Genomic DNA, 25435 nt, shown 5'->3' with positions numbered 1-25435 from the left:
TCATACTTACTTTCATAATGACCTACTTTTTAAAAAATATTTTATTTATTTTTATTTTATGTATATGAGTGTATTGCCTGCATGTATGTGAGTGTACCCATGTCATGCAATGCTGCAGAAATCAGAATAGGGCTTCGGATTCCCCTGGAACTGGAGTTAAGGACGGTTTGTAGCGCCATGTGGGTGCTGGGAATTGAACTCAGGTCCTGCGAGAGCAGTCAGTGGTCTTAACCGCTTAGTGACCTAGTTTTAAAAATTATTATATTTATTTTATTTGTATGAGTGTAGTGCCTGCATGCATGTAAGTGTACCTGTGCTGTGCAATGCCCATGTAAGTCAGAAGAGGGCACTGGATTCCCATGTAACTGGAGTTAAGAACAGTTGTTAGCTGCCTTATAGGTGCTGGGAATTGAACCTGGGTCCTTTGTAAGCAGCTACTGCCCTTTACTGCTGAGCCATCTCTCCAGCCCCTACTTTTTCTTTTTTTTTTTTTTTTTTTAAAGTGTTTGACAGTCATATATATCATTGACCCTAACTGGAATAAAGAAAAGTAGATCCCTAAACACCACAGACCTGAAAGCTCCCAAAATATGGTTTCAGATCTAGCTGACAGCAAACCTAATTGACAGCAATTTCTGTAGAGATTGCTCAGTGATTAAGAGTACTTGCTGCCATATCTCCCCATCACTTTTTTCCTGACAACTTCATGTACTCTTTTAATCTTTTATGGATTAGATAAGAAAAACACCTTATATGCATGTGTGAAATTCTCAATATTTTTTTTTAAAGTTAAAAAACAACAGCAACAACAACAAAAAAACCCAGTTAGGCAATGAGATATTTTACTTTAAAAAAAGCTAGGTCTTTGAAATCCAGTTATGTGTTTATTGCAATCCTTACAGTAAATTCAATTTGGACTAGTGGGGGAAAAAAAAGAGTACCTGCTATTCTTCCAAAGGACCTGAGTTTAGTTCCCAGCACCCATGTCAGAAGGCTCACAACTGCCTGTAACAACAGTTTCAGAGGCCCTTTTCTGTCCTCCATGAGTACCCCCTAATAGCACTCAAATGTACAGACACACAAATAAGAAGTTTATAAAATAAGAAAAATGTTAAATTGTTAAAATAAGACATTCTTGTGTTTATAAGGCAGATATTCTTGGGAAACATGTCTCTTTAAATGAGCTTGGCCAGTGTTTAAAGACTTAAGCACTTGAAAATTCTTTATTCTTTTCTGTCCTCCATGAGTACCCCCTAATAGCACTCAAATGTACAGACACACAAATAAGAAGTTTATAAAATAAGAAAAATGTTAAATTGTTAAAATAAGACATTCTTGTGTTTATAAGGCAGATATTCTTGGGAAACATGTCTCTTTAAATGAGCTTGGCCAGTGTTTAAAGACTTAAGCACTTGAAAATTCTTTATTCGTAATACTTGAAAATTCTTTATTTTTTTGTCGTAATTAGTAGGTGGTTGGCCTGGAAGTAGAAATTTACTTAGAAAATAACTTCATTTTACTTGAAGTGGACTTAAGTTCTATTAGACTGGCTTCTGGCTCTAGTCATTCTGCTTTGATGAGTTTTATTTGTCTTGCCATTTTGAATCTCAACTTTTAGTCTATGACTTACAACTTTTAAATATTTCCTTTATTCTTATTCTCAGCATTTTATCTGGACCCCTCTTCCAGTGGGTGTTAGAAAGTATAGGGACATATTAAATTGATTTAATATCTAGAAGGCAATGAAGGTGGTTTTCTTGCAATGCAGGGAATAGGTTCAGCCACATATTATTAGTGCCTATCTTTGGAAATGTGGTGGCCCTGGGGAGATGTAGGGATAATTATTACCTATATCTTGACAATGATGTATGATGTATGACAAGAGAAGCTTTGTTCATTAGAGACGTGAAACGACAGAAGAAAATGTAAATAACATGTCATAAATTGAAATAGAACAAAAATATAGCTATTAAAGTATGATCTAGTAGTGCATATTTGCCATTTACTACTTTTGGTTTCAAGTTGGACATTACCTGTACTTTTATGATTAGTAACATTCAATACTTTTTACTGTACTTCCAAGTCGTGCCTGCCCTTAATGTTGATAGATCAAGAAATCAATAATTTTTTAAAGTAATGTGCTTGTAATGCAAACAGTTTCATATCTAGACAGATATGAAAAGGAACAGTTGTTGCTAAGCCTCAAGCCTGCTTGATAATGATAGCTACTGTGAGCCAAAGAGAGAGAGATTCAGAAAGGAAGTGTGCGAGCATTGTGCTGGCAGCTTGCAGTTATGTTTCATTAATATTGTGGGAAATCGATAGACATGTTGGAAGAATGCAAACATTCAGTAACAAAGACAAATGACTTAAGGTTATCCACTGTTTTTTTCTTGGTTCATATCATTGTTTTACTTTTCTAATGTGGCTAACCAGGAAGTCTGCATGATAGATACACAGAACTCAAAAGAAGCAGGTAGTTAAGGTAACAAGGTGGGAAGATGGGAGAAGGTGTTAAAATAATAGTTCAGTAATCTACCAATATAATAATTTTAGGCATTGTAAGCTAAGTAATTATTAATGCAGTCTTCATTCTAATATGCATGATGTACTTCTGCCTTTTAGAACCTAAGTCACAGCCACAGCACCTTCATCAAGGACAGCACAGAATGTCAAATACTGAACAGAATGGAATAAAAGATAGTAATCAACCAAGACATCTTCCTCGAAATGATACCAGGCAGCTGAGAAATGAAAAACCTCCTCGTTTTCAAAGAGACACTCACAATTCAAAGTCAGCTTTAGAAGTCAGCACATTACCTAGAAATAGAGGTTCTGAAAGGCTGGGTAGTTCTTATGGTTCTGAAGTGTGGTCAGAAGAAAGAATTAAGTGCGATAGACCATATTCTAGATATGACAGAACTAAAGATGCTGCGTATCCTTTAAGTTCTCAGCACAATGATGGTGCATTTAAAAAAAGAGATAACTCTATGCAAAGCAGATCAGGAAGAGGACCATTGTATGTAGAGGCAAAAGAAAATCCACTTCCTCAAGAATTCATAGATTATAGTAATCAAAAACGTGGGAAAAGAGAAAACCAAACAGGTAATCCTGATCATTTTTATGACAGGAAATCACGGACAATAAATAATGAAGCTTTCAGTGGTGTGAAAATTGAAAAACAGTTTAGTATAAATACTGATTACCAGAATCCTGTCCGAAGTAATAGTTTTGTTGGTGTTCCAAATGGAGAAACAGAAATGTCACTGAAAGGAAGACGAGTAGGACCGATTAAGCCAGTAGGACCTGTCTCGGCTGTACCCTATGATGAAAAAGTATTTTATAATAGTGGGCCCAAAAGAAGATCTGGGCCAATTAAGCCTGAAAAAGTGATAGAATCATCTATTCCTATGGAGTATGCAAAAGTGTGGAAACCCGGAGATGAATGCTTTGCACTTTATTGGGAAGACAACAAGGTACGGATGCTATAGGCATGCTGCTGTGTCCTGTTATTACTGAATGTAATAGTCTGGTGTGATCTTATAGAAAGCATTATCTTTGGACCATACACTTTATTCTACAGTTGTACCTATTTTAAGCCTTTCAAGAGATTTGTAGGTATATAATTGATAAAAGAGAAAACATAATATTTAATATATTTCGTGGATACTTAAGCAGAATATCCCCCAATATTTGGTTATGCTTCACTTTAGCTTACATGTGAAAAACATTTTAAAAGGAACTAAGTCTGGTTCAACTTTATTTCATTTATCATTTTCTGAATTACAAATGTTTTTCTTTCTTGCAAATTTTACTGATTCCAAAGGGAAAGAATCATTTCAGTGGTACAAAATTATGCAAATTAAAAAATTCAACCAACTTAATAAAAGAGCATATAAGCTAGTTATTTACCTTGTGATAAATAATTTTACTAGAACCATAATTTAGATCTTCCATAATTCTCCTTTATATGGTGACTAAGAGGAAAAGTAGAAAGGAAACAAGAAAAAAAATGCAGAAAGTACAGTGGCTCCAGGGAGAGGTAGGAGAGCACCAAGTAAGGCCAAGAAGGGGAGTCAGAATGGGAAGAGCAGAGAATGCGCAGGGCCGGTGTCTCCCCTTTTGCCCAGCATGTCACCTCCTTGAATAATCATCTTTGACCTCTTTCATAGTGATTTTCTTTCTCAATCAGGGCTTCGTTCACTTTTTATTACATTTTTATTTATTGCATGCCACCACCCACATGTGGAGGTCAGAAGACAACTTGGAGGAGTGGGTTCTCTCCTTCCACTATGTGGGTCCTGGAGCTCAAACTCAGGTCATTGGTCTTGGTGGAAAGTGCCTTTACCAGTTGAGTCATCTTTCTGGTCCCCTTGTTCACTTTTTTAAAAAAAATTTAGCTTAATTTTTAAATATTCACGGTTTCATTCCTAGATTGTTATCTCTTTTCCCTCATAAGATTAAATTCCTTGAAGGCAGGGATACTGTTTTTTTCTCTGTATGTCTAATCTTCCCACAGTATACAAATTTCATAGTTAGCTCTCTTAATTCGGTAATTCAGGAGGGGATACATATAATAAAATAGAGTTCAAAGACTGAAGATGTAAAGGAGTTATAGGATGAGGGCTCTGGGTAGATATGATACTCGTGTCAAAAGTTAGAGTAGTTTTAATTGATAACAGAAAAGTGTGCCCATGAGTAGATGTGGCTAAAGAGAGTGGTAGATTGAGGTAATTGAGGATTTCAAGGAGCTGAAATTCAGACTAGGGAATTTAAATGGATCCTTTATAAGGATATTATCAGACTTGGGATCTGGGATCAGGCCCTGATATATTCAGTGAAAGATGAAGTGTAAAGAAGGTGTTAATCATTACCTGAGAGTTGCAACAAGGAAATAGGGTGGTGAAGCTATGTGGTGTTGACTTTCACAGTTTTCCCGTGAATAGGGGATGGTATTTGTTCAGGAGCAGCATCTTTGGCTATTAAATCCTTATTCAAGGATAAAAGGAAGAGAGGAAAGAACACTTTGTGTCTTTCTGTTCCTTTTCTAATAAAGCAAAAACCTCAGGAATATGAGCAGACTATTTAAACCTCATTGGTGGGGACTATTTCACATTCCTCTGAAGGAGGGTTAGAAAGCAGATGTAGGTCTTCATGAAGCAGACTCTTCAAACACTTATTACTTTCCACAGTTAAGGAAGCGGATTTGGATAGTGAGAGATTCCTTATATTTAGCTACTTCTCCCTCATTCAGAGGCAAGAAAAAAAGTAAAGTGGTTGTAAGTCATTATCCATCTAGGATTATATACCTTAGAAGAATGTCACTGAGTCAGATGCTTTTGTGAGAGGTTAGGGAAAGTGTTTTCTATATTGGATGACATTGTTGTGAGTTGACCTGCATAAGAGCCATTTAATAAGAGATTGGATTCAAATTCAAATTTAGATCTTAAGTTGGTAAGATCTGGTGAATGATTCATGCTTTCATTGAAATCCCCACAAAGATTATGTGTTAAGTAATAAAAGCAACTTTATAATGGTCAACCCATGCCAAGTCTAAACCAGCCTTCTTCAGGAGCCTGGATAGCTCCTTGTTATTCTTGTCTGCTGCCGAAAGAAAGCAAAGGAATGGATATGAATGAATGATCAGAAATGAGGGGAGCAGCAGAGAACAGATCTACCTGTGTTCAGTGATCAAACTTGGCAGACACATGCCTTCAGCAAGTATTAATTGAATATTGAACAAACCATAACTAAGCTGCTAAGTACTAAGTTAGGGATGTATAAGATAGTTCTGGCAGTGTGTGTTGATACCCAAATGCTTCCCAGCACGTGATAAAAATTTTAATAGAATTTTAATCTTAGCTGTAATTGTAAGTATAAAAATCAATGTAATGAGTTCTTTTGTGGATTTTATTAAATATATTTGCAATAATGTTATGAATCATCTTGATATTCAGAATGTTTTGAGCTATGACAGTATTCTTTGAATAAAAACTAGGTGATTTTTAAGATGATTACTTTGATTTACAATGGTATATATTCTTTCAGATTAGGATGAGGGTCTTTGGATTCTAGATTGTACTCTTAAATATTAGAAATAAGCCATAGTTACTCTGTGAAGAGATGGAACTCCTTATCTTCAGAAGCCATCTAACTTGAGGTAGATTTTTAATGTTTTTCCAAGAATAGCCAACTTTCCCATTTTTCAGCCAGAAACAAAAATAAAAATTTAAAGAGAATTGTCATTAAGAAACTATGCTTCAATTTCATGGTAATGATATTTTGGGGATGATCAACTAGTATGATATAATGCTTTAAAACATTCCTTATAGTATTTTGCCTTCTCTCTAATGTTATTCCCATAAAGCAGTTTTCCATCTCTCCACTACAAAACTAATTCAGTTAATTTTGCCCTTTCAGCTGGATTGTTATAACAACCCCCGAATTGTTTTCCACTCCCTTAGTCTTCTTCCTGTCAAATTTATCATTGATAACTTTCATCACAGGATCATGGTCTTAGACCATGTCATTCTTCCTACTTAAAATCTTTCACCTTGTACATGAAATACAAACTCTGTGTCAGTATTCCCTCTACTGTCTGACCCTTACTGCTTACTGATCATAATTTGTTAGTTGCTGACTAGAGATCTCACATCATAATCAATTAAAACTGCTTTTAGTTTCTCTGTTTATCTTCATGTCTCCATGACGTCCCTTAGATATCCTTTACTTGGCTAAACTCTTCATCTTTGAATCCATTCCATCTACTTAAGGAAGCTCTTTCTAAGTTTTTCAGCTTTATTAAATGCCACATCACTACAACCTTATTACAGCAAATTACACATTATATGAAAGTTATTTTGCCAGGCGTGGTGGTACACACCTTTAATCCCTGTACTAGGGAGGCAGAGGCAGGTGGATCTCTGTGAGATCAAGACCAACCTGGTCCACATAGTGAATTCCTCTCTCTCAAAAAACAGGAAAAAAAAAAGTTGTTTTTTCACATAAATTATCTTTTTATTAAACTGTAGGGGATTTGAATTAAATATATGGCTTTATTTAGGGCTATATTTCTTAAATAAGGCTTTTTAATACTCACCTCTGTGTCAGGGCTATATTTTAGAGAGTTGAAGATGTAAACCAGACAAGTGAAATACTGCACCCATTCAGTAATTCTACATAATCACAAGCGATAAAGACCAAACTGTAAGTTCCTAAGAGGCATTGACTTACTTGTTTTCCTTGGATACAGTATGACTGTTGAACTTACTTAAACCAACATAAATTGAGAAGCTTAAAATTGAGGCATATGTACTCAGAACACTTTTTTAACACCATAGTATAGTCTAAAAAATAATAGAGGGAAAGAGAGGTATATTAAGATCCTAAAATAAAGAAATTCCAGCATGTTACTCTAAACTTGCTTGCATCCATACATGAGAAGAAAACATGGATTAGTTTAATACTTTTGCAGCATGAGATGAACTAGTTATTAGTAAAATATACTAGTTAAAAATAAACTCTGTCCTGGTACATACTTGAAGTGACCCATCTTAGAAGAGTTGGAGAATATGAACTTTGTCACCTTCAGCATTTCTGCATTCCAGTGAACTTCTTAAGAAATACTGGTTGAATAGACACTGCCTTGTAGACAGTATCGATGTCATATTTAAAACTTCTTTTTGCTTCCTCAGTTTTACCGAGCAGAAGTTGAAGCCCTCCATTCTTCTGGTATGACAGCAGTTGTTAAATTCATTGATTACGGAAACTATGAAGAGGTGCTACTAAGCAATATCAAGCCCATTCAAACAGAGGCATGGGTACGTGATCCAAATTCTGTACAAAGGCTACTTTGAAGAAAATAAATAGCTCTAAAAGATTAGTCACAGTCATACAAAAATTGTAAGAAATATTTTGAACTTCTTTTAGTGGCTTCTCCAACTAAAGAGTTCAGCTTAATGATTATATATTGCACTAAAAAAATGAATGCATTGAAATTACTTCAGCTATAATGTGTATAGTATCATGCTTTAGAATAGATACCTTTATTTACATTTTGCCAAAACTTTATGTGAATAAAATGGGTTTTTATGCATATTTTCTTTTTCAAATTGTTACTTTAAATTTGACTGAATTATGCCCAGAAGTTGTCAAATTCCAATCTCTGTTGAATATATGAATATTGTTTATTATTTTAGGTGCTTATACAATTAAGAAACTATTTTATATATAATTTCATACTTTGTTCACCACATGCTTATTTTTACATGTGTATAGACTAATTAAATATCTGCTTAATAATTATTTGATTAATTTTATTGCCAGTTGTTTGTCAAAGCTGTGTAATAACTTTCATGATGTAATTTAGAATTTTATGGCCTTGTACAGTCTATTTTATAGAACTTACGACTTTATAAAGGTTGATTAGCATCCATATTTAGGTAGAAACAAGCATAGAAGACATTAGAGAAGGAGAATAATAAAAATTTTAGTTTTTTCATTAATTTCTTTTAGTTTCCCTAAAATATCAAAATACGGCAGGAATTCTATCATCCACCAGGGAGCCCTCGTCACTGGAGCCTGATGTGTTCACATGAACTGCTTTTAGTTTGTTCTTCTCTGGGTTTTGGGTTTTTTGTTGTTGTTGTTGTTTGTTTGTTTGTTTGTCATTTCTTCACTGCTGTCCTTGCCCTCCACTATAAATAAAGCAACAACACAGAACCCAGTAGCACTAATTTTTTTTTTTTTTTTTTTTGAGACAGGGTCTCCCTGTAGCCCAGCTGTCCTGGAACTCACTATGTAGACCAGGCTGGCCTTAAACTCACAGAGATCTGCCTGCCTCTGCCTCCCGAGTGCTGGGATTAAAGGTGTGCACCACCATGCCCAGCTTTTTTAACTTTTTGTCAAAACACTACTATTTTTTAAGATAATGTATTGGTTTATATTTTTAGTTTAGTATTATTACTAATTGGTTCATAGGTTTGATTAAGAGGCCACTTTCATCCTCATTTTCTAAAATTTGTAAGTTTTTCTCTAAAAGACTGAGATAGCAGCAGTACCTAATGTATGTCTTTCTTTCCTTGGGAAAACTTGATTTAGCTATATTTTTACTCTTCTTGGTTTTATGTGATGGTTATTTTCATTCTCCCTTTTCTCATAAGTACAATATAATCTGATTTGGGTGGTGAAAGTAATTACTGAATCTATATTTCTAGAAGTTGAATCCTGACTTGCTGTTCATTATATCCTCCTAATTGTTCTTAGTCATAGCAATCAGAGTCAATGTAGAAGTCATTTTTTGGAGACAAGATCTCACGTAGCCCAGGATGAAATCAGTCATGTAGCTGAGCATGACCTTGTAGGATCCTTCTGCCTCCACCTGTCAAGTACTGGGATAGTGGGAGTACACTTACCATGCCAGCTTCAAAGTAGAGTTCTTATGTAATTTAGTTTTAATAGTTTTAGACGTCTTTGTAAAGGATTAATTTTATTTTTTTCTTGAAAGAAAAATTTAGTTTTCTTCTTTTCTTCTCTCCTTTTTGCTATTCTAGGGCAACCATAACTGATGACGTTTATTGTTCCTCATTGTAAGTCTTCCATTTAGAGGTTTTTGGTCCTGAAGTGCTATAGTCAGTGACTTTTCCTTTCTCTCCTTTAATAGTCCTTATTGCCCTAGCCTTGATTTTGGTTCTGTGTAAAATTACCTGGACAATGGATTTATCAGATCTCATAGCTCTTTTAGTGATTCTGTTCTGAACCACAGTACTTCTACTGAATACTCACCTATGCTTTATTTTCCTATTTTTAAATTTTTAATAAGATGTCTGAAATATTTGTAGAAGCAGGATAGAATCAGTAAATCTTTTGACAATTCTAGCATTTCTTTTATTCTACTTGTATAAATTAATAAGCAGGCATTTTGGGCCATGTGCATCCTTGTTGAAGAAAAGATAGGCCGTTCTCTATCTGCATGAATAGTTACTGAGAGAAACATTTTGAAATATAGAGGCCACCAATTTAACATTTCTTCATCTGTCTCCATTTAAAAAATATATATGAACACAGACCTACATAAAAAGCTACTGCAGCAATACAATCTATGCAGATGTCAGTACATGTGATGTAAAGTCAGCAAGAAGTCTCTTAGTGTCTGAGAGTATTAATGTTTCCAGTCTAGGGACTAGAGACTGTAACAAAGTTAAGTTAATCAAACTCTACAAAATTATAAGAAGCAAAACATTCACTGTACAAATATGAAGGTAACTCTAGTTGACTAAATCATACTATAAAAATAAAGGGCTGCAAAGGTACAGAGAAGTTATTAAGAGGCCTTAGCATAATTGTTCATTTACGCTGTGGATTATGGAATTTTTAGTTTTTTAAAATTCTTGCACTACATATGTACCTGAGTATTTTTACGTGAAATAGTATTGTATATTTTATTAAGGTTCATGTTTAGTTATTGGTACAAGATATTAGAAAATCTGTTTTAAAAAAAATACCAGTATTCATTGAGTGAAGGTGTTTTTCAAATAATATGCAGAATGGTAAAAAAAACAGCATACATATAATTCAAAAGCCTTTATAAAAAACAGTTGCTTGTATTGCTTCTCAAAGATGTAAGGATAAATCATCAAATAAAAATCATGAAATATTAAGTGACTCAATGACTAAGTTACTAGTCGATTGTATGGAAAAATTAAAATAAAAACCAAGTTAATACTTTGAGTGTTAATGTTTTTTCATGAGATTTAGGAGTTATTTGCCTTTTATCTCTCAGTAGACCAAATACTTATTTCTGTTCCTCCCTGGGTATATCTTTCTACTGCTAGAACATACTCAGGGACAATATGGTCAAAATACATGTTCTGATTTGGCTGAATACCTTATTTCTTTGAAAATCATTAAACTTTTTGGTGAATTATTCTTGAACTTTTGTTGTTATTCTAACTAGATTTCACCTAGCTATTTTGACTACTGTAAGATACTCTGTCTTAATTGTAATGTTTATCTTGTAACAAACTTTGTAATTCTCATAGGTAATGTTATATTTACAGTTCATTTTGAACTAGATAAATGCTATAGTTTTTTTCTGGGTTTTCTTCTTTTAAAGAATGGGTTATTGAGACATTATAGAGTCATCCTTATTTTAGCAAAGTAAATGGAGCTTATGGAAATACACATGGAAAAAGCCATAATAGTTTTCCATTTCTCCTTACTATATGAGAAAACATTAGTAAAAAAAAACCTGCTAATGGTGTTTGCTGTAGGCCCTTTCCCAATTGACAGAAACCCCATGACTAATACCAGGAAACCAGTAAAAAGATGCCAGGAGCAATTTGGAAACCCCATGAAATACCTTGGCCATGTTGCCTCAGATAAACCTTTTGTCTTTTTGTCTTTCTGGTGTTGCTTCTGAAATGCTTCTCTTCACCTGGGACACTAACGACTCCTGATTTTTCCAAGTGCATTCACAACCTGGATTCTGTCGAGATTTTTATATCACATAAGATGTTTTAGAACATGCTGGTATCAAAGTTTTCTTTTACAAGTGTTTATAGCACCTACTTCTTGCTACCAGAAAGTCATCACTACAGTTGTTATTACAACTAGAAAATTATGATTGTGTAGATAATGCGTAGTTCTCTAAGGCCTTATCATACACATGATTTGGGACAATAATTCTAAAAAGTGAGAAACGGATTGTTATATTCCTAGGTAATTGTCCTATTGTAAATCTTTTTATGTGGGGTCATTTATTTATTCAACAAGTAATTTGTGCACATCTACTGGGTGTCAGACAACATTTATATGAGGGTTTGGGTAAGGAATATATATAAACTCACAAAAGTCTCTGCCCTCGCACAAAAGCAAGAAAATTAATTTTTCCATAACATGAAACCACCTGCTTTATTCTTCTTGAAGGCTTAAAACAAAATACCAGTATAGGTAATTATTTATGGAAGTTTTACTTTTAAAAAAGTGTAGGTTTTTAATTTTTTTAAGTTTATTTTTTTTTAATTTTTTTTAAAATTTATTAACCACATGATTAGAAGAAGCATTTCATTACAGCTTTAACATATTCAGTATTACATTCCAGAGCAAAGGTTTTTAATTTTTATTCCACTTTAGCTTGAAGACCAAATTTTTGTGGAAGAAAATATAACAGTGAACTTACCTACTAAAAATTATTTTTCTGTGCCCAAGGAGATGTCTCATTGGGTAAAGTGTTTACTGTACAAGCACAAAGACCTGAATTCAGTTCCCCAACACCCACATAAAAAGCCAGGCATGGAGTCTGAGGTCTGTAACCTCAACGCTGGGAAGGTAAAGATAGGAGGATCCTGGGTTTACTGGACAGCCAGTCTGGTCAATCTGTGAGGTTCAGAAACTAAAGTCGAAACTGATAGAAGACACCAGCATTCATCTTTGATCTCTACACATGCATGCACAGACACATGTGCACACAAACACATACACACACACTCAAATTAAAAAATACAAAATTCCTCTTTGTAACTATTTTAGTCTAGCATGTTTTTGTTTTTGTTTTTAATGTAAGATGTCAACTGTATTTTCTAGGCTGACCTTTAACTCTGGGGCTTAAAAAATCTTTTTGGGTAGCTCGAAGTACAAGTATGTGGCATTGGAGTGGCTTTGTTTTCTATTTAAAAAATAGAATTTAGCCTGGAATGTTAGCATATGCCAGTCATCACAACCCTGGAGAATCTGAGCTAGGAAGATCACACATCCAAGGACATCTGCACTACTCATTCCAGATGCGCCTCAGCTACTTAGCGAGACCCTGTCTCAAGTTTTAGTTTTGAAGTAACTTTGCACATGTTTTTCTTTAAATAATGGCACCTTGGGAAGCACATTTGAAAGTTACCCTTTTAAATTCAAATAACATTCATAAAAAGATATGCTATTCCTCTCTAACAAAAATATTTGTAAAAAAGACATAGAGCAACAAGAACAAAAAATCTTACCTGTTTAATGAGAAGGGAGATGGAGAGTTAGGGTATATAAATTAGTGAGTTAAAATTGAATACTAAGTGTATTAGAACAAGGTCATGTTAGTAATTTAATTAAGCAGTATGTAATTTGTACTTGATATCAAAGATCATAATAGATATTAAAACTGGGATAATTGTTCAAAAACTATTAACTTCAAAGGAAAATAAGAATTATATAACAGTGAGGTTCTGCCAATTAGTATTTAGTAAAAATGTAAAAATGCCTATTTGATCATAGTCGAGGAGATTGGCTATTCTTGCTGATAAATTCTTAAACAAGGTAGTACATATATTGGTGCTAAGAACATAATTTGTTTAGGCCACTGGAAACACTAAAGTGTCTTTTCTTTTGCCATAACTATTTAGGGAAAGTTCAAAAGTTTCCCATGTGGGTAGGGCACATTTTCTTTTGCAGTATAAACAGAAAAATCAGAAGCAAACTATGGCTAATTTGAACATAGGACATACTTTGAAATGTGGGCCACAGAACTTAATTCTATGTTGCTTTTTTTTTTGTATTTTTAATTAATTTTTATGATGCTAGGGGATGAACCCATGACCTCATGGTTACTAATAAGCACATGCTCCACTGATGAACTACAAACCATCTTTAAACTTCTTATCAATAAATTTGATTGTATTAGATGTCCTTTATTTCTTATTTATCTGTTACTCAGCATCTTGGGATTTCTGTAGGACATTCTGGGCTATACAGAAGCCCCTTACTGCAGATGAAAGCTGCTGACATAGGGGGAGAGATGATTCATTCATAGAAGTGTGCTCCATATGCATAAAAACACCACCTTAGAATTGTTCATATCTAACTCCTGAAACTCAAATTTGACTGTGACAAGTTAGTCTAATGGACTATTAGGAAAATCTTGAGATTTAGCTTTGACCCAGCTATGATTTTTCTTTAGAGATATTTAATGTCATTATTTTAATTATGCTATTCTATGGACCTGAACAAAAGCACTTTTGATAACACATAATATACTATGATCTGTTCAAACTGTATATAAAACCCTTTTAAAACAGGTTAGAGGAGTGAGAGTATAGATTATATTATTAATTTGTGTTTCTTCTTATTTCTGAAGGTAAGATAACTCCCCAAAAGCGTTAACATGGTGTGGGGGGGGCTATCTAGAACAGATTATGATATCTTTCCTTTAATATTAATATTTTTTTGAGACAGGGTCTCCCTGTAGCCCCAGCTGGCCTGGAACTCCCTATGTAGATCAGGTGGCCTTGAACTTACAGAGATCTGCCTGTCCCTGCCTCCCGAGTACTGGGATCAAAGGCGTGAGCCATCACACCCAGCTAAAATTATTCTTTTTAAATTACAGTTATTTTTTATGTGTATATGTATTTTGCCTGCTTGTATGTAAGTACATCCATGTTGTACAGTGCCTGTGGAGGCAAGAAGAAGGCATTGGATCCCCTGGAACTGGAGTTATAGACAGTTGTTAGTTGCCATGGGGATACTTGGGAACTGAACCTGGATCCTCTGCAAGAGCAGTGTTGAGCTATCTCTCCAGCCCATTTTAAAGTTATTTTAATAATACCTTTCAGATTTGTGTTTAACTTCAGTTACAATTTATAAAATAATTGATGTCTGAAATTAAATATTAATTTCATGTATCAGGTTTAACATAGCTGAAAAGTGGGCTTTTTTGCAAACTACTGTAATACTAGGAGATATATTAATCTGTCACTTGTCTCTCCTTTATTAAGCCAACCTAAAGTATGGATTTATGAATATATTGTGTTGGTTAATTAAGGAGTAAATTTTTGATTTTTCTTTTACACTGAATATAATTTTGATTTTTTTCCTTCAAAGTAATCCTCATGGGGCATTGTGGGTGAGGGCAACAGCTGAAAGGCCTGACATTGTCAGGTGCACCTATTTCCTTCTTTGATGCCTGATGCAACAGGGGTAGGGCTTGTTCTGCGTATAATATCGTCTTTCTGTTTGCTAACTATAGGGGCATTTTGAAGCCACAATTTTAGATTGTCCTGAGTTCTACTATTCATTTGTAGAGGACTTGATGGTATGCTCATTGCCTAGGAAATAAAGTAGTATATGAAAGAATCTAAAAGATATTTTTGTTATGCTTTATTTCTGTGTTCTCAAAGATTGTCAATTTTATATTGGGTATGTGCATTAGCAATAGTAAATGCCAATATATTTTAAAGATTCCTTAAATTGGAAGAGGCATCCTTGAATTGAAGGAAATAAAATTCTGCTTTGTTTCTGGTGAATTTCTGAGCCATTTTCCTCTACATTTATAATAGAAAAAATATAGTTGTTCATTGTACCATAAACTCGATTCCCTTTCAGTTGGAATTTGCTCAGCCTAGTTCTCTGTCATTTAGTCAGTGATGTTGATGAATCTTGTTGATATTAAGCTAAAAGTAGATGGATGGTGCATATTTGATTTTATACCATCGTATGTTATTAGTTTTAATTCATATATAATCATCTGTGTTTCTTTACTTAATACTATTTATATATTGTATTCTCTTTTAGCCATCTTTGTTTTCATTCTTTTTCCTAAAGATTATATCATTTTGTAGCTTAAAAAAAAGAAATCTCTAGTGGGGTAATGTTTTGTGTCTTAATTTCCTAGACTTCACTGGACTGATGCTGCTTATTCTAGAATCCTATATAATAGGTTTTATCATCATATCTCTAGTGAAAAGAGTGGAGTTGATCTATTTTCTTGTGAAAGTATTTTGGTGTTAGAAAGTTTCCAGTTCCATTAAACATGGAAACTACTGGCAAGAGTTTAATTACACTTTGGCTTGAAATAACTCCCTTAATGGCCTGTCATTGGCAAAGACCTCCAGTCAGAGTGGAAAGAAAATGCTGCAACAGCAAGGAAGATTTTATTTGCCTTAAAAAGACCTCCTATGGGCTGGAGAGTTGGCTCACCAGTCCTTCTTGCAGAGGACCCAGGTTTGAATTCCAGCACCAATATGGCAGCTAATAACTGCCCAGTTCCAGGGGACCTGATGCCTTCTTCTGTCCTCCTTAGGCATTGTATGACATGGGTGCACGTGTACATACGAAGGCAATATATTCATACCCATAAAATAAATAAATGAATAAATAAGTAAGTTTTAAAAAAGACCTCCTATAACTTATTCAGAGTAAACACAATGGTGAGGTTTTCTTTAGGCAGCTTTATTGCATTGTAAGAACACAAAAGTCAATGTTTTTTTGTGTTTCCCCATGTCTGATCAATCCAGTTTTCTCAAGTTTATTCTGAGAACATGGGTTCTACTTCATGGTTAAATAAATTTGGAAAATGCCAGATTAAAAAAATTTAAGAATATATTTTTTCCTATAGAACTTCCTTGATTCGATGACAAATTAAAAAGCACCTGAAAGAGACAGAATTGGTATATTGTTCTCACAAACTCATTTGCTCATGGGACTCCTTATTTTCCTCTTGTCTAGACCTATTAGAATAAATCTAAGGAAAATGGTTGGAAACCTCTTGCTTGTTTTCACATTTCTCATCTATAAAATGGTTAAAATTTATCTTCAGAATATATTGTATATATTTTGTAATACAGCATCTATCTGTCCATCCATCCATCCATCCATCATCCATCCATCCATCCCAGTTTCTCCAATAATCCAAGGCTTTTTCCCTTTTACAAATAGAAGACAAAATATATTCCTAAAATTTTATGACCTTTTATGTCCTTATGGTTTTAGTAATGGTATTTTATTGAATAAAAGTAAAGATTTTATTTTACATAAAAGTATTCAGAACTCATTAATCTTTTAATTTTTATCAAATTCTGGAACTTTTTAATCTGTAATATTCAGAAATTGTCACTTGGGAAGATCCTATTGTAACTTCCCTAATACTGCTCTTTTTGAAATTCTGGCCTAATAGCACACATGATATTTATATGTTCCAGCAGTAAGGTATTTTCACCTTTTGAGGGGTTTGTATTTTCTCTTTTCCAATGATCTAGTTTAAGGTGAAATATGAAGCCTTTCTCTACTTTTATTAGGTTGACATTAGTTACTAAATATGAAAAAAAAAAGCATCAAAGCAAGCAAATTCAGTTGGGTGGGTGTGTGGGCATTTCTAAATAGAAAACAGGACTCCTGGAAGATCAGAATTTTTGCTTTGTATCAACATTTGTATAGTTATTTTACTGGACGTCTACTGTGTTTTCTCTCAAGCCTTCAAATATTGTAGTTTTGATTAGTTAGAATGTTGTTATTTAAAGCTTCCTAGAAAAAGAAACTATCTGCTCAGGACCTTCTGCTCTTGTTTTCCTGATACTATTTATTAAATCAGGTGAATGAATAATCTAGAATCCAACTGAAATACTCTGAAGAGTTTACTTATAAGATCTGATATATGTATGTGGAGGGGGGGCAGGCATTCTTATTTTAAGAAATGTCTTCTTTCTAGGCACTTATTAAAATTAGGTCAGAATTTACTGTTGGATATAGCTGGTAGAAATGTAAAGAAATTGTACAAATCATGCATGAATGTACACTGTAAGTGCAAAGTATCTTTTAGTCAAACTGAGTTGGTACCTAAAACAGTGGAAGGTGGTCAGTTGAGTAATGTAGTTGTGATCCATCACCTTTAATAATGGAGTCTTTTTTTTAGATATCAGACCTAAGCATCACAGCTTAATAGGATACTTGAGTTCTTTTTGTATCCACACTGCTTTGGACAGTAGATTGGCTTTGACTTATATGCACAGAAGCTTAAAAAGCTATAAGAGAAGTGGGAGATTTTCTTCCCTCTAGTAACTATCAGGTAAATCCTGATGAGATCACCATCAAATTGAAATGGCACTGGTCTGGGAGCCATCACTGGCATGGTTCTGGGTTGCAGTTTTGTTATGTATGTCATGGGAATGGAGTGGTTTGAAGGAAGTAACCTAGGGAACTCAATGTTGATTTTCCTAAACTCTTTTCTTTAGCAGTCATTTTCTGGCTTAAAAAAAAATCATGCATAAATACATTTGCTTTTCCTAGATGGTGTAATTAGGAAATTAGGGTCAATCCTTTGAGTCATGGTTAACAAAGAATTTATTATACAAAACATGACATTAGAAGTTAGTTTAATTCTAGTTCTGTATGGTTCAAATTCTAAAATTTATGGGCATGTAATCTTTTTAAGTGCTGGTAATTATTTGTGGTACCATTTAATGAATGGCTTAGGACAATGTAATAAGCACTTACCTTAAAAGGCTTAGGTAAAGTTTACAATAATACATAAAAAGTACATAAGTGTACTATTTTTTATAAGGTAACCTAAAGAATGTTAGACTAGATCAGATTTTTATATTATGAAACAAATCTTAAAGGACTAAGACCTTGAGAATTTTAACACTTTAAATTTGTTATGTCTTCTAGGTGAACCCTGTTCCCTCCATTTTTTCCCCTTTCCTTCTGTCTTTTTTTCTCCTTATTCAAATCTTTTTTCCTTTAATTTGTCTACTCTCCAATGTTGCCATTCTATTCATCTAGAAGATGTCAAATGATGTTTAACTATCAGGTTGGATACTTTCCGACTACAGACAGGACTACAGCTCAAGGCTGGTGAAATGCAATATTGTTTAAACAGAAAACTGCTAACACCTTTGGGCACAAATGCTTTGTATTCCGAGATAATCTTTTATGTGCCCTGATTTGTACAAATGCTTACTTTGCACTTGGCTCTACTGAGAGTTGTTCTCATAAATGGAGACTTTTAGAGTCTGAAATGTTTGAAGACTTGCTACAAAAACATTTAGAAATGATAAAAAGTTGGCCATATGCCCAGTCCATTTGAGTTTTATCCCTATATTCATAGGAAATTAGCAAAGGAAATAAAATTTCTCATTGAATGTGTTTGTACCTTGCTAGAAATGCAAATAAGGGGTGAAATTAAAATATAATTCCCTTAAGAAAAGATAAAAGATTGCTGTACAACCTAGATATTGGAAAAGTTTAAATAGAAATTAATTGTATAAGGGAGCATTAAGCATATTTTAGGCATCATTTATAAAAAAATTATAGGTGATATTTCAAAACAATAAGGTATACATGTTTTTCTTGATCATAAAGTGGACTGTGGAAAAAAAAACTAAATACATGAATTTTTTTCATTTTAAGGATTATAATTGTTTTAATGCCATTCATCACTGAGGGAAGATAATTAAGATGGGAAAGCATTCTCAGCGTGAGATAGAAGCAGATTGGTTTCTTGATTCTTCAGGAGTTTTCAAAAATCATTTTATAATGGTATAATTTTAAAGGTGTAACAACTTAATAAAATGATTGGGCAGATTGCTTTAATAATTTTAATTTTAAAAATAGTTTTACTTTCTGAATTGAGAATTATTATGCCTTGAGAGTCCAGTGAGTTTTACCTAAATGGCAAAATCTACCCAGAAATAATTTCTGACATTGTTCACCATTTATTGCCATTCTTGGGCCCAAGGCTGAGAAACATTTTCAAATTCTGTGTACTCTGTCCTGAAAGGATTTGGTAGAAGGGGTCACAGAAAGAGTTAAGTGTCTTCTCTGCCTTTGGATGGAGGGGAAAGGGCAAGGCTGGTTGTGGGCACATTACTTCCACCTCCCTTTTTGCCCCTGCTTCAGCTCCAGGGGAGCTGGAGATGCACAGGAGGAATCAGAAGACCTGGGTTCCAGTTCTGGCTCTGCCACTTACTACCTATGTGACTTTGGGTAAGTTCTTAACATCTCTGAGTCTCACTTTCACTACAAGATGTTGTGAGGATTAAGTAATGTGATCTGCATAAATGTGATTTGTAGCCTCCCAACATCTATAGAGACAATTTTTATTATCAAAGGTTTGGCCTCCTCCCCTCTTCTTCTGAAGTCCAGTGTTCTAACCTATGCCTTTGTGAAGCAGCCCAAGATGACTTATCACCCTTTGTTTCTCCTTGTGCCCTCTCGGTATTAGAGCTATTATTCCTACCCTCTGCATGCCTCTAAGAGTATAAAACTATCTTCACTCAAGTGTGGGTTATTGTTACCTCTTCTTATCCTACTCTTTCCTCTTTTTAATCTTCCCAGAATTGTATGTTTAAAAACTTCAAAGAATAAACCCAATGCATGAAAATTCAGACAATGTTGAGAAGGATTTAGGCAGAGTGAAGCTCATTTGGTTCTGTTTCCAGCTTTCTCCATTGCTACACTCAGTTGACTGGGGAAGCTGGGATGTAAATGTGCCTCAGTCCTTTCATTTTCTCTATGGAAATGAAAGAAGATGGAAAAAGTTCAGAGTTAAAAATTCTTAGAGGTCTCACTGGAAACCTAGATCCTTACCTGAGAACTAATTGTAGAGCCAAGATAAGGAGTTTGATTGGTATTTTTTTCAGTCAGCTCTTGAAGAATACATGGCATGGTTTTCTCTCTCGGTAAAGTGCTTACTCACTCTCAGCCAAGCTTGACTGACAATGCCTGCCTTTCTGCGTGCTCAGTTGTAAAGAATGCATGGAACTATGGAATAAAACATTTTCTGGATCGCACATCTGACTTCAGACCAAGTGATCCTTATAAGGACTTAAGGAGAGCTTGAAGCTCTGTTTGGTTCAACCCTTCCCACAGTCTAAGAATTCTTTGACTGGCTCTGTAATCATAGTAGTAACAATAGCCACTTAACATGAACTGCTTGCCATTAATGCCTGGTTGTGCAGCACATTAATAGTTACTTATATCGTTAGATTAATTTTATTAAAGATTTTGCTTTTTTTTTTAGCTTTGAACCATTGACTTACACTTACTATGGTTTCTTGCTGAAGTAGCACTGTCATCTTTTATAACTAAAACTTAGTTATAAATGCAAATTGAAAGAATTTGTTCTACAACAGTGCAGTTTTAGATTTATCAATTAATGGGAAAAAATAAATGCTAACTCTCATGCTGGCAAGGGTGTAGTGGAATGGTGCTCTCATACAGTGCTAATGACAATGTAAATTTGTATGAGCTTTTTAAAAATTTTATCCCCAAGATTTCAGAGTACTCATAAATTTGAAACAAGGACTTCCGTAGTTACTAATGTTTTCTACGGACACAGTAATGGAAAAATGTTAATAGCTGGGAGATGATCATTGCAGTATTATCCTTTTAGCAAGAGACTAAAAGCTATATAAGTATCTGGTGATTAAAAATGGTAAAATATTATCTGCCAGAAATATCATGATGAAGTCTGTAATATATGAGAAGTGTATATAGGTGAATAAAAACAATTTATAGGCCTGAATGAAAATATATCAACATAGTTGTTGTTTTAAAGTAATAATGTTATACATAGCTGCTGTGTATATAAATTCAATTTTGTAAATCTGTAATTTTGTATTATGCTTTCCATTGGAAAAGGCAAAGCAAGCAGACTGAGGAACTGTTCTGTGGTAGTTCATCCTCAGTTTCTAGTCTTTTCATAGCTGCAAGAAAAGCACTTGATACACAAACAAGACAGCCTTCCTGGTTTATTAAGTGCAAGCTGACAGTCTCCCACTCACCCAGCATTCAGTGGAGGTTCTCATCAGGAACTCTGTGTTTAAAGTCTCTAGCATGATGAACGTATTGTTGCTTGAGGATATCAGCAAAATTTAGAAAATGGCTTCTGAAGTAGTTTTTAGCTCTTGCTAGTAATGTTAATGTAATGCTGAGATTGTTGAGAACTTTCAGGTCTTCTTGAACTCATCTTGATGCTAGATATTAATACATTCAGTAGACAGACTTTGGGTGAGCAATCAAAGATACATTGTGTATAAATTGCATGGGTACATGTGTGTATGTGTGCACTTGGACACACACCCACAAGCACATGAGGGATACTTCAAAATTGTGCTGTTAGCTAAAATAGTTAGGGGAAAATTTCTCAATTAAAAAGCAAGAAAATAAGGGAGGAAATTACTTGTTAAAACTATTGTTTAGCTGAACGTGGTAGTACATGACAAAAAATTTCTTTACTAAGGAGGCTGTGCAGGAGGATCACTTGAGCTCAAGACTTTGGAGCACAGCCTACCTAGCATAATGAAACCTGTCTCAAAAGCTAAAAACAACAAAACAAAAATAAAAACAAGACCAAAACCCCAGAAAAACCCCTGTTTAATCTCATCAAGCTTAACCTAACCTATTGACTTACCTTTCATGAAGAGGAATTTTCCTAACATGGAATAGTTTCAAGTGAGGAAACCCTTCCTAAGTGCTCATCATAATTTTTGTACAACAATAAAATACTGTGCACCACTATGTAGGAGTTAAAAAAAAAAAAAAGAATCCAAATAGGAAACTAGGAAGACCTATTCAGTCAGGTGTTTTATGATCAGAGAGTTAACTTATACACCATCCTGGAATTGTTTCTATATCATTAGAGTGTAGAGCCACATAATGGACAAATGATCTCTAATTGTTACTGTGCAAAAATATTAGCGTGGTTTCTGAAAAGAATCTAAAACAACTTACAATCTTTGACCAAGACCAGAGAGAACTTAGAACAATAGTTTGTCTCAAAGTTACTGCTACGGAATGGTACAACACTCATTAATTTGGGGTTTGTCAAATTACAAAATTGATGAACTTTTTTACTTAAAATGTTTATAATGGCACAATCTTGAATAAATTTAGGAATTTACTAAGTAAGTATACCATGCAGAATTATTTTTATTTATTCAAACTTAGGAGGATAAATGTCTTGGAATATACTGTAGTTAACAAAAAGAATTGGTTGTGAAAATACTTACATTGGAGAACTTTACTACTTTATCATACATTTTTCCTCTAGTCATGATCTTAGAGGAGTTAAGGCTCTATCTCAGCAGATACCAAGGAGAGAAAAACTTTAAATTTGGATTAATTGCATAAAGATGATTTTTTATTTTGGTAAGCTGGTATGGTCTGTCTCAGTGAAAAAAGGCTGCTTCCAGGTTCCTTGCTTCACTGGAAGAAAATGAACATGATGCTAATTGATTATGATCTTATTCTCTCTTGTACTAATATTGGCTATTTATGTTAATAAATTATAAAAATAATTTTGTTAGTACAAAATGTTAAACAAGAGCGAGTTTGGCATTGTATATTAGGTTCTTCACTTCTCTAAGTCATTAGGTTAAAATAGTCAACTAGATTGGCCCAAACTAATAAAAGAAAAAGTGATTATGTTGCATCTGACATTGTAAAGATTAGAACTTTACATTTGGAAACTAGTTACAATGCTTCACTCTAAGGAATTAGCTCTAATGTTAATTCATTTAAATGTCATCGCTTCTTATGGATAAGATAGACATTTTGCTAGTTCATTCTTTCAACTAGTGAAAGTAGCTTGTGCTGAGTAGCCTTGGGATAATTTGTGTTCTCTAGTAAGATATATAGTATAGCATCCTGATAATACTGTTTTATTAATTTGCATACCCATTTAAAATGTGGTTTCCATTTGTATAAACCTTACATGAGGTTAACATGATCAGTTGAATATTATCCTCTAGCTTGTTCATCCATTGCAGAAGAACATGAGCTTTGCAGTCCACCATAGCCTGGGCAAAATATGTAATCTTTTCAAGAAAAATCTCAGTTACATTTTCTCCTTTGAAAAATAGCAATAAAAATAGATAACCTAATAAGGTTGTTGTGAGGAACATGGAAACTGCTCAGTGCATATTAGTTTTGGTTACCAGGTACTTGAAATGCCTGGTTGTGGGTTCTTAATAAATGCTGGTTCCATTTCTTTTGTTTTCCAAAAGACTTTGGAAGCAACAGCCCTTCTTACTGGTCCCTTCTGAGACGAGGTCAGATGTGCCGAGTTGCAGTGGCTGATACTGTTTGAAGTTAGTGGTTGAATATCAATCCTAAATTATTTCTCAGAAGGAAACTTTAACTGCTTCTTTGCACCATCATTTTCTCCAAGTTAATTTCTTTCCCTTTACTTTTCCTGTTAAATTTTTCTTTTCTATTTTGATGTTACTAATATAATGAAACTCTACATGAGCTCTTAAAATGTAAGTCTAGTCTTCAAAAATCTTTTCAAGTAGTTTTTCTCAAAACACACGGTCCTTTGAGTTAATGGTATTGTCTGCAAAGATTTCCAAGTTTTCTTTATGTAAACCATTTTCCTCCACACTTTTGAAATACTGTAGTTTTTACAGCTTTTATAAATGAAAAGCTTCTGCTTTGGCTCGGGCATGTTGCTTTCTGCCAGTGCTGCAGTCAGTGCACCTGCCTTTTGACATTGACAGGATTCTTGTTGAAGCCTGGGCTTTGAACAAGTTAGTGTTGAGCTCTGGTCAAGCTTTTGCTCCTTCAATGCAGGTTGTTTTATTTTGTTTTTGAGACAGGGTCTCCCTGTAGCCTTAGCTGGCCTGGAACTTGTTATGTAGACCAAGCTGGCCTTGATCTCACAGAGATCTGCCTGCCTCTGCCTCCCAAGTGCTGGGAATAAGGATATCTGCCACCATGCCCAGCTACTTTCTCTTTGAGACAAGGTCTCAGTATGTAGCCTTGGCTGACCTTGGATTCAGAGAGATTCGTCTTCCTCTGCTTCCTGAGTGCTGGGATTAAAGGCATGTGTCATTACATACAACTTTATTCATCTTTATTTCTCTGTGTGAGTGTATGCACATGCCACACAGCACATGTGGGGAGGTCAGAGGACAACTTTTATGAGTTGTTTCTCTTGTCATGTGAATCCTAGGGATGGAACTCAGGTCCTCAAACTTGCTGGCAAGCACCTTTACCCTCTGAACAGTTTCTCCAGCGCCTTAAGTTTCAACACACACACACACACACACACACACACACAAATAAATAAATGTTCCAGTTTTCCTTCAACTGCTGTGACAAAACATAGACCACGGAGGAACGCTGCTTACTGGCTTACTCCCCTGGCCTGTGCTCAGTCTGATTTTTACACAACACAGGCCCACCTGCCTAGGAGTGGCACTGCCCACAGTGAGGTGGGCCCTCCAACATCACTCAACAATCAAGAAAATGTCTCACAGACATGGCCATAGGCCAGTCCAATGGAGGAAATTCCACAATTGAGGTTCCTTCAACCCAGGTGTGTCAAGTTGACAACCAAAGCTTCCAGCACAGCTGACCCCTTGTCAACTTGACACATAAACACACTGCTATTAAACTACAACCTTTCCATACCTTGTCCCCAAGATATGATGTTAACATTAATATCACAACATAAACAGTACAACCTTAAAAGTCCCACAGTCTTTAAAAAATTCAAACACTTTGTGTTCAGTCTTTCTTTAAAAGTCTCTTAACTGTGGGCTTCTGTAAAATCCAAAACAAGTACTGTCTTATTTCAAAGGGAAGAATCGGGCACACCTAAGCAAAACTAAAGTCCAGCAAAGCAGCCCAAAGCTGGACATCTGGGATTCACTCACGATCTTCTGACTCCAAAGTGTACTCA

General features: G+C 34.6%; 1 protein-coding gene across 5 annotated transcripts in view; it reads left to right on the top strand.

The window, feature by feature from the left end:
• The window catches only part of Tdrd3 (tudor domain containing 3), a gene marked incomplete at its 3' end in the record, with an annotated part of 174131 nt that overhangs the window by 140210 nt on the left and 8486 nt on the right, over positions 1-25435 (top strand). For all 5 annotated transcript variants that reach the window (XM_008822914.3, XM_029558564.1, XM_017795562.2 and 2 more), the window contains 2 exon segments: positions 2626-3476; positions 7695-7820. In XM_008822914.3, the coding sequence (XP_008821136.1) occupies positions 2626-3476; positions 7695-7820 (977 nt within the window).

The sequence above is a fragment of the Nannospalax galili genome, unplaced genomic scaffold (assembly GCF_000622305.1).
Source record: "Nannospalax galili isolate Female #2095 unplaced genomic scaffold, S.galili_v1.0 scaffold308, whole genome shotgun sequence".
Lineage (NCBI taxonomy): Eukaryota > Metazoa > Chordata > Mammalia > Rodentia > Spalacidae > Nannospalax > Nannospalax galili.
This window is presented reverse-complemented; position numbering and strand designations above follow the sequence as displayed.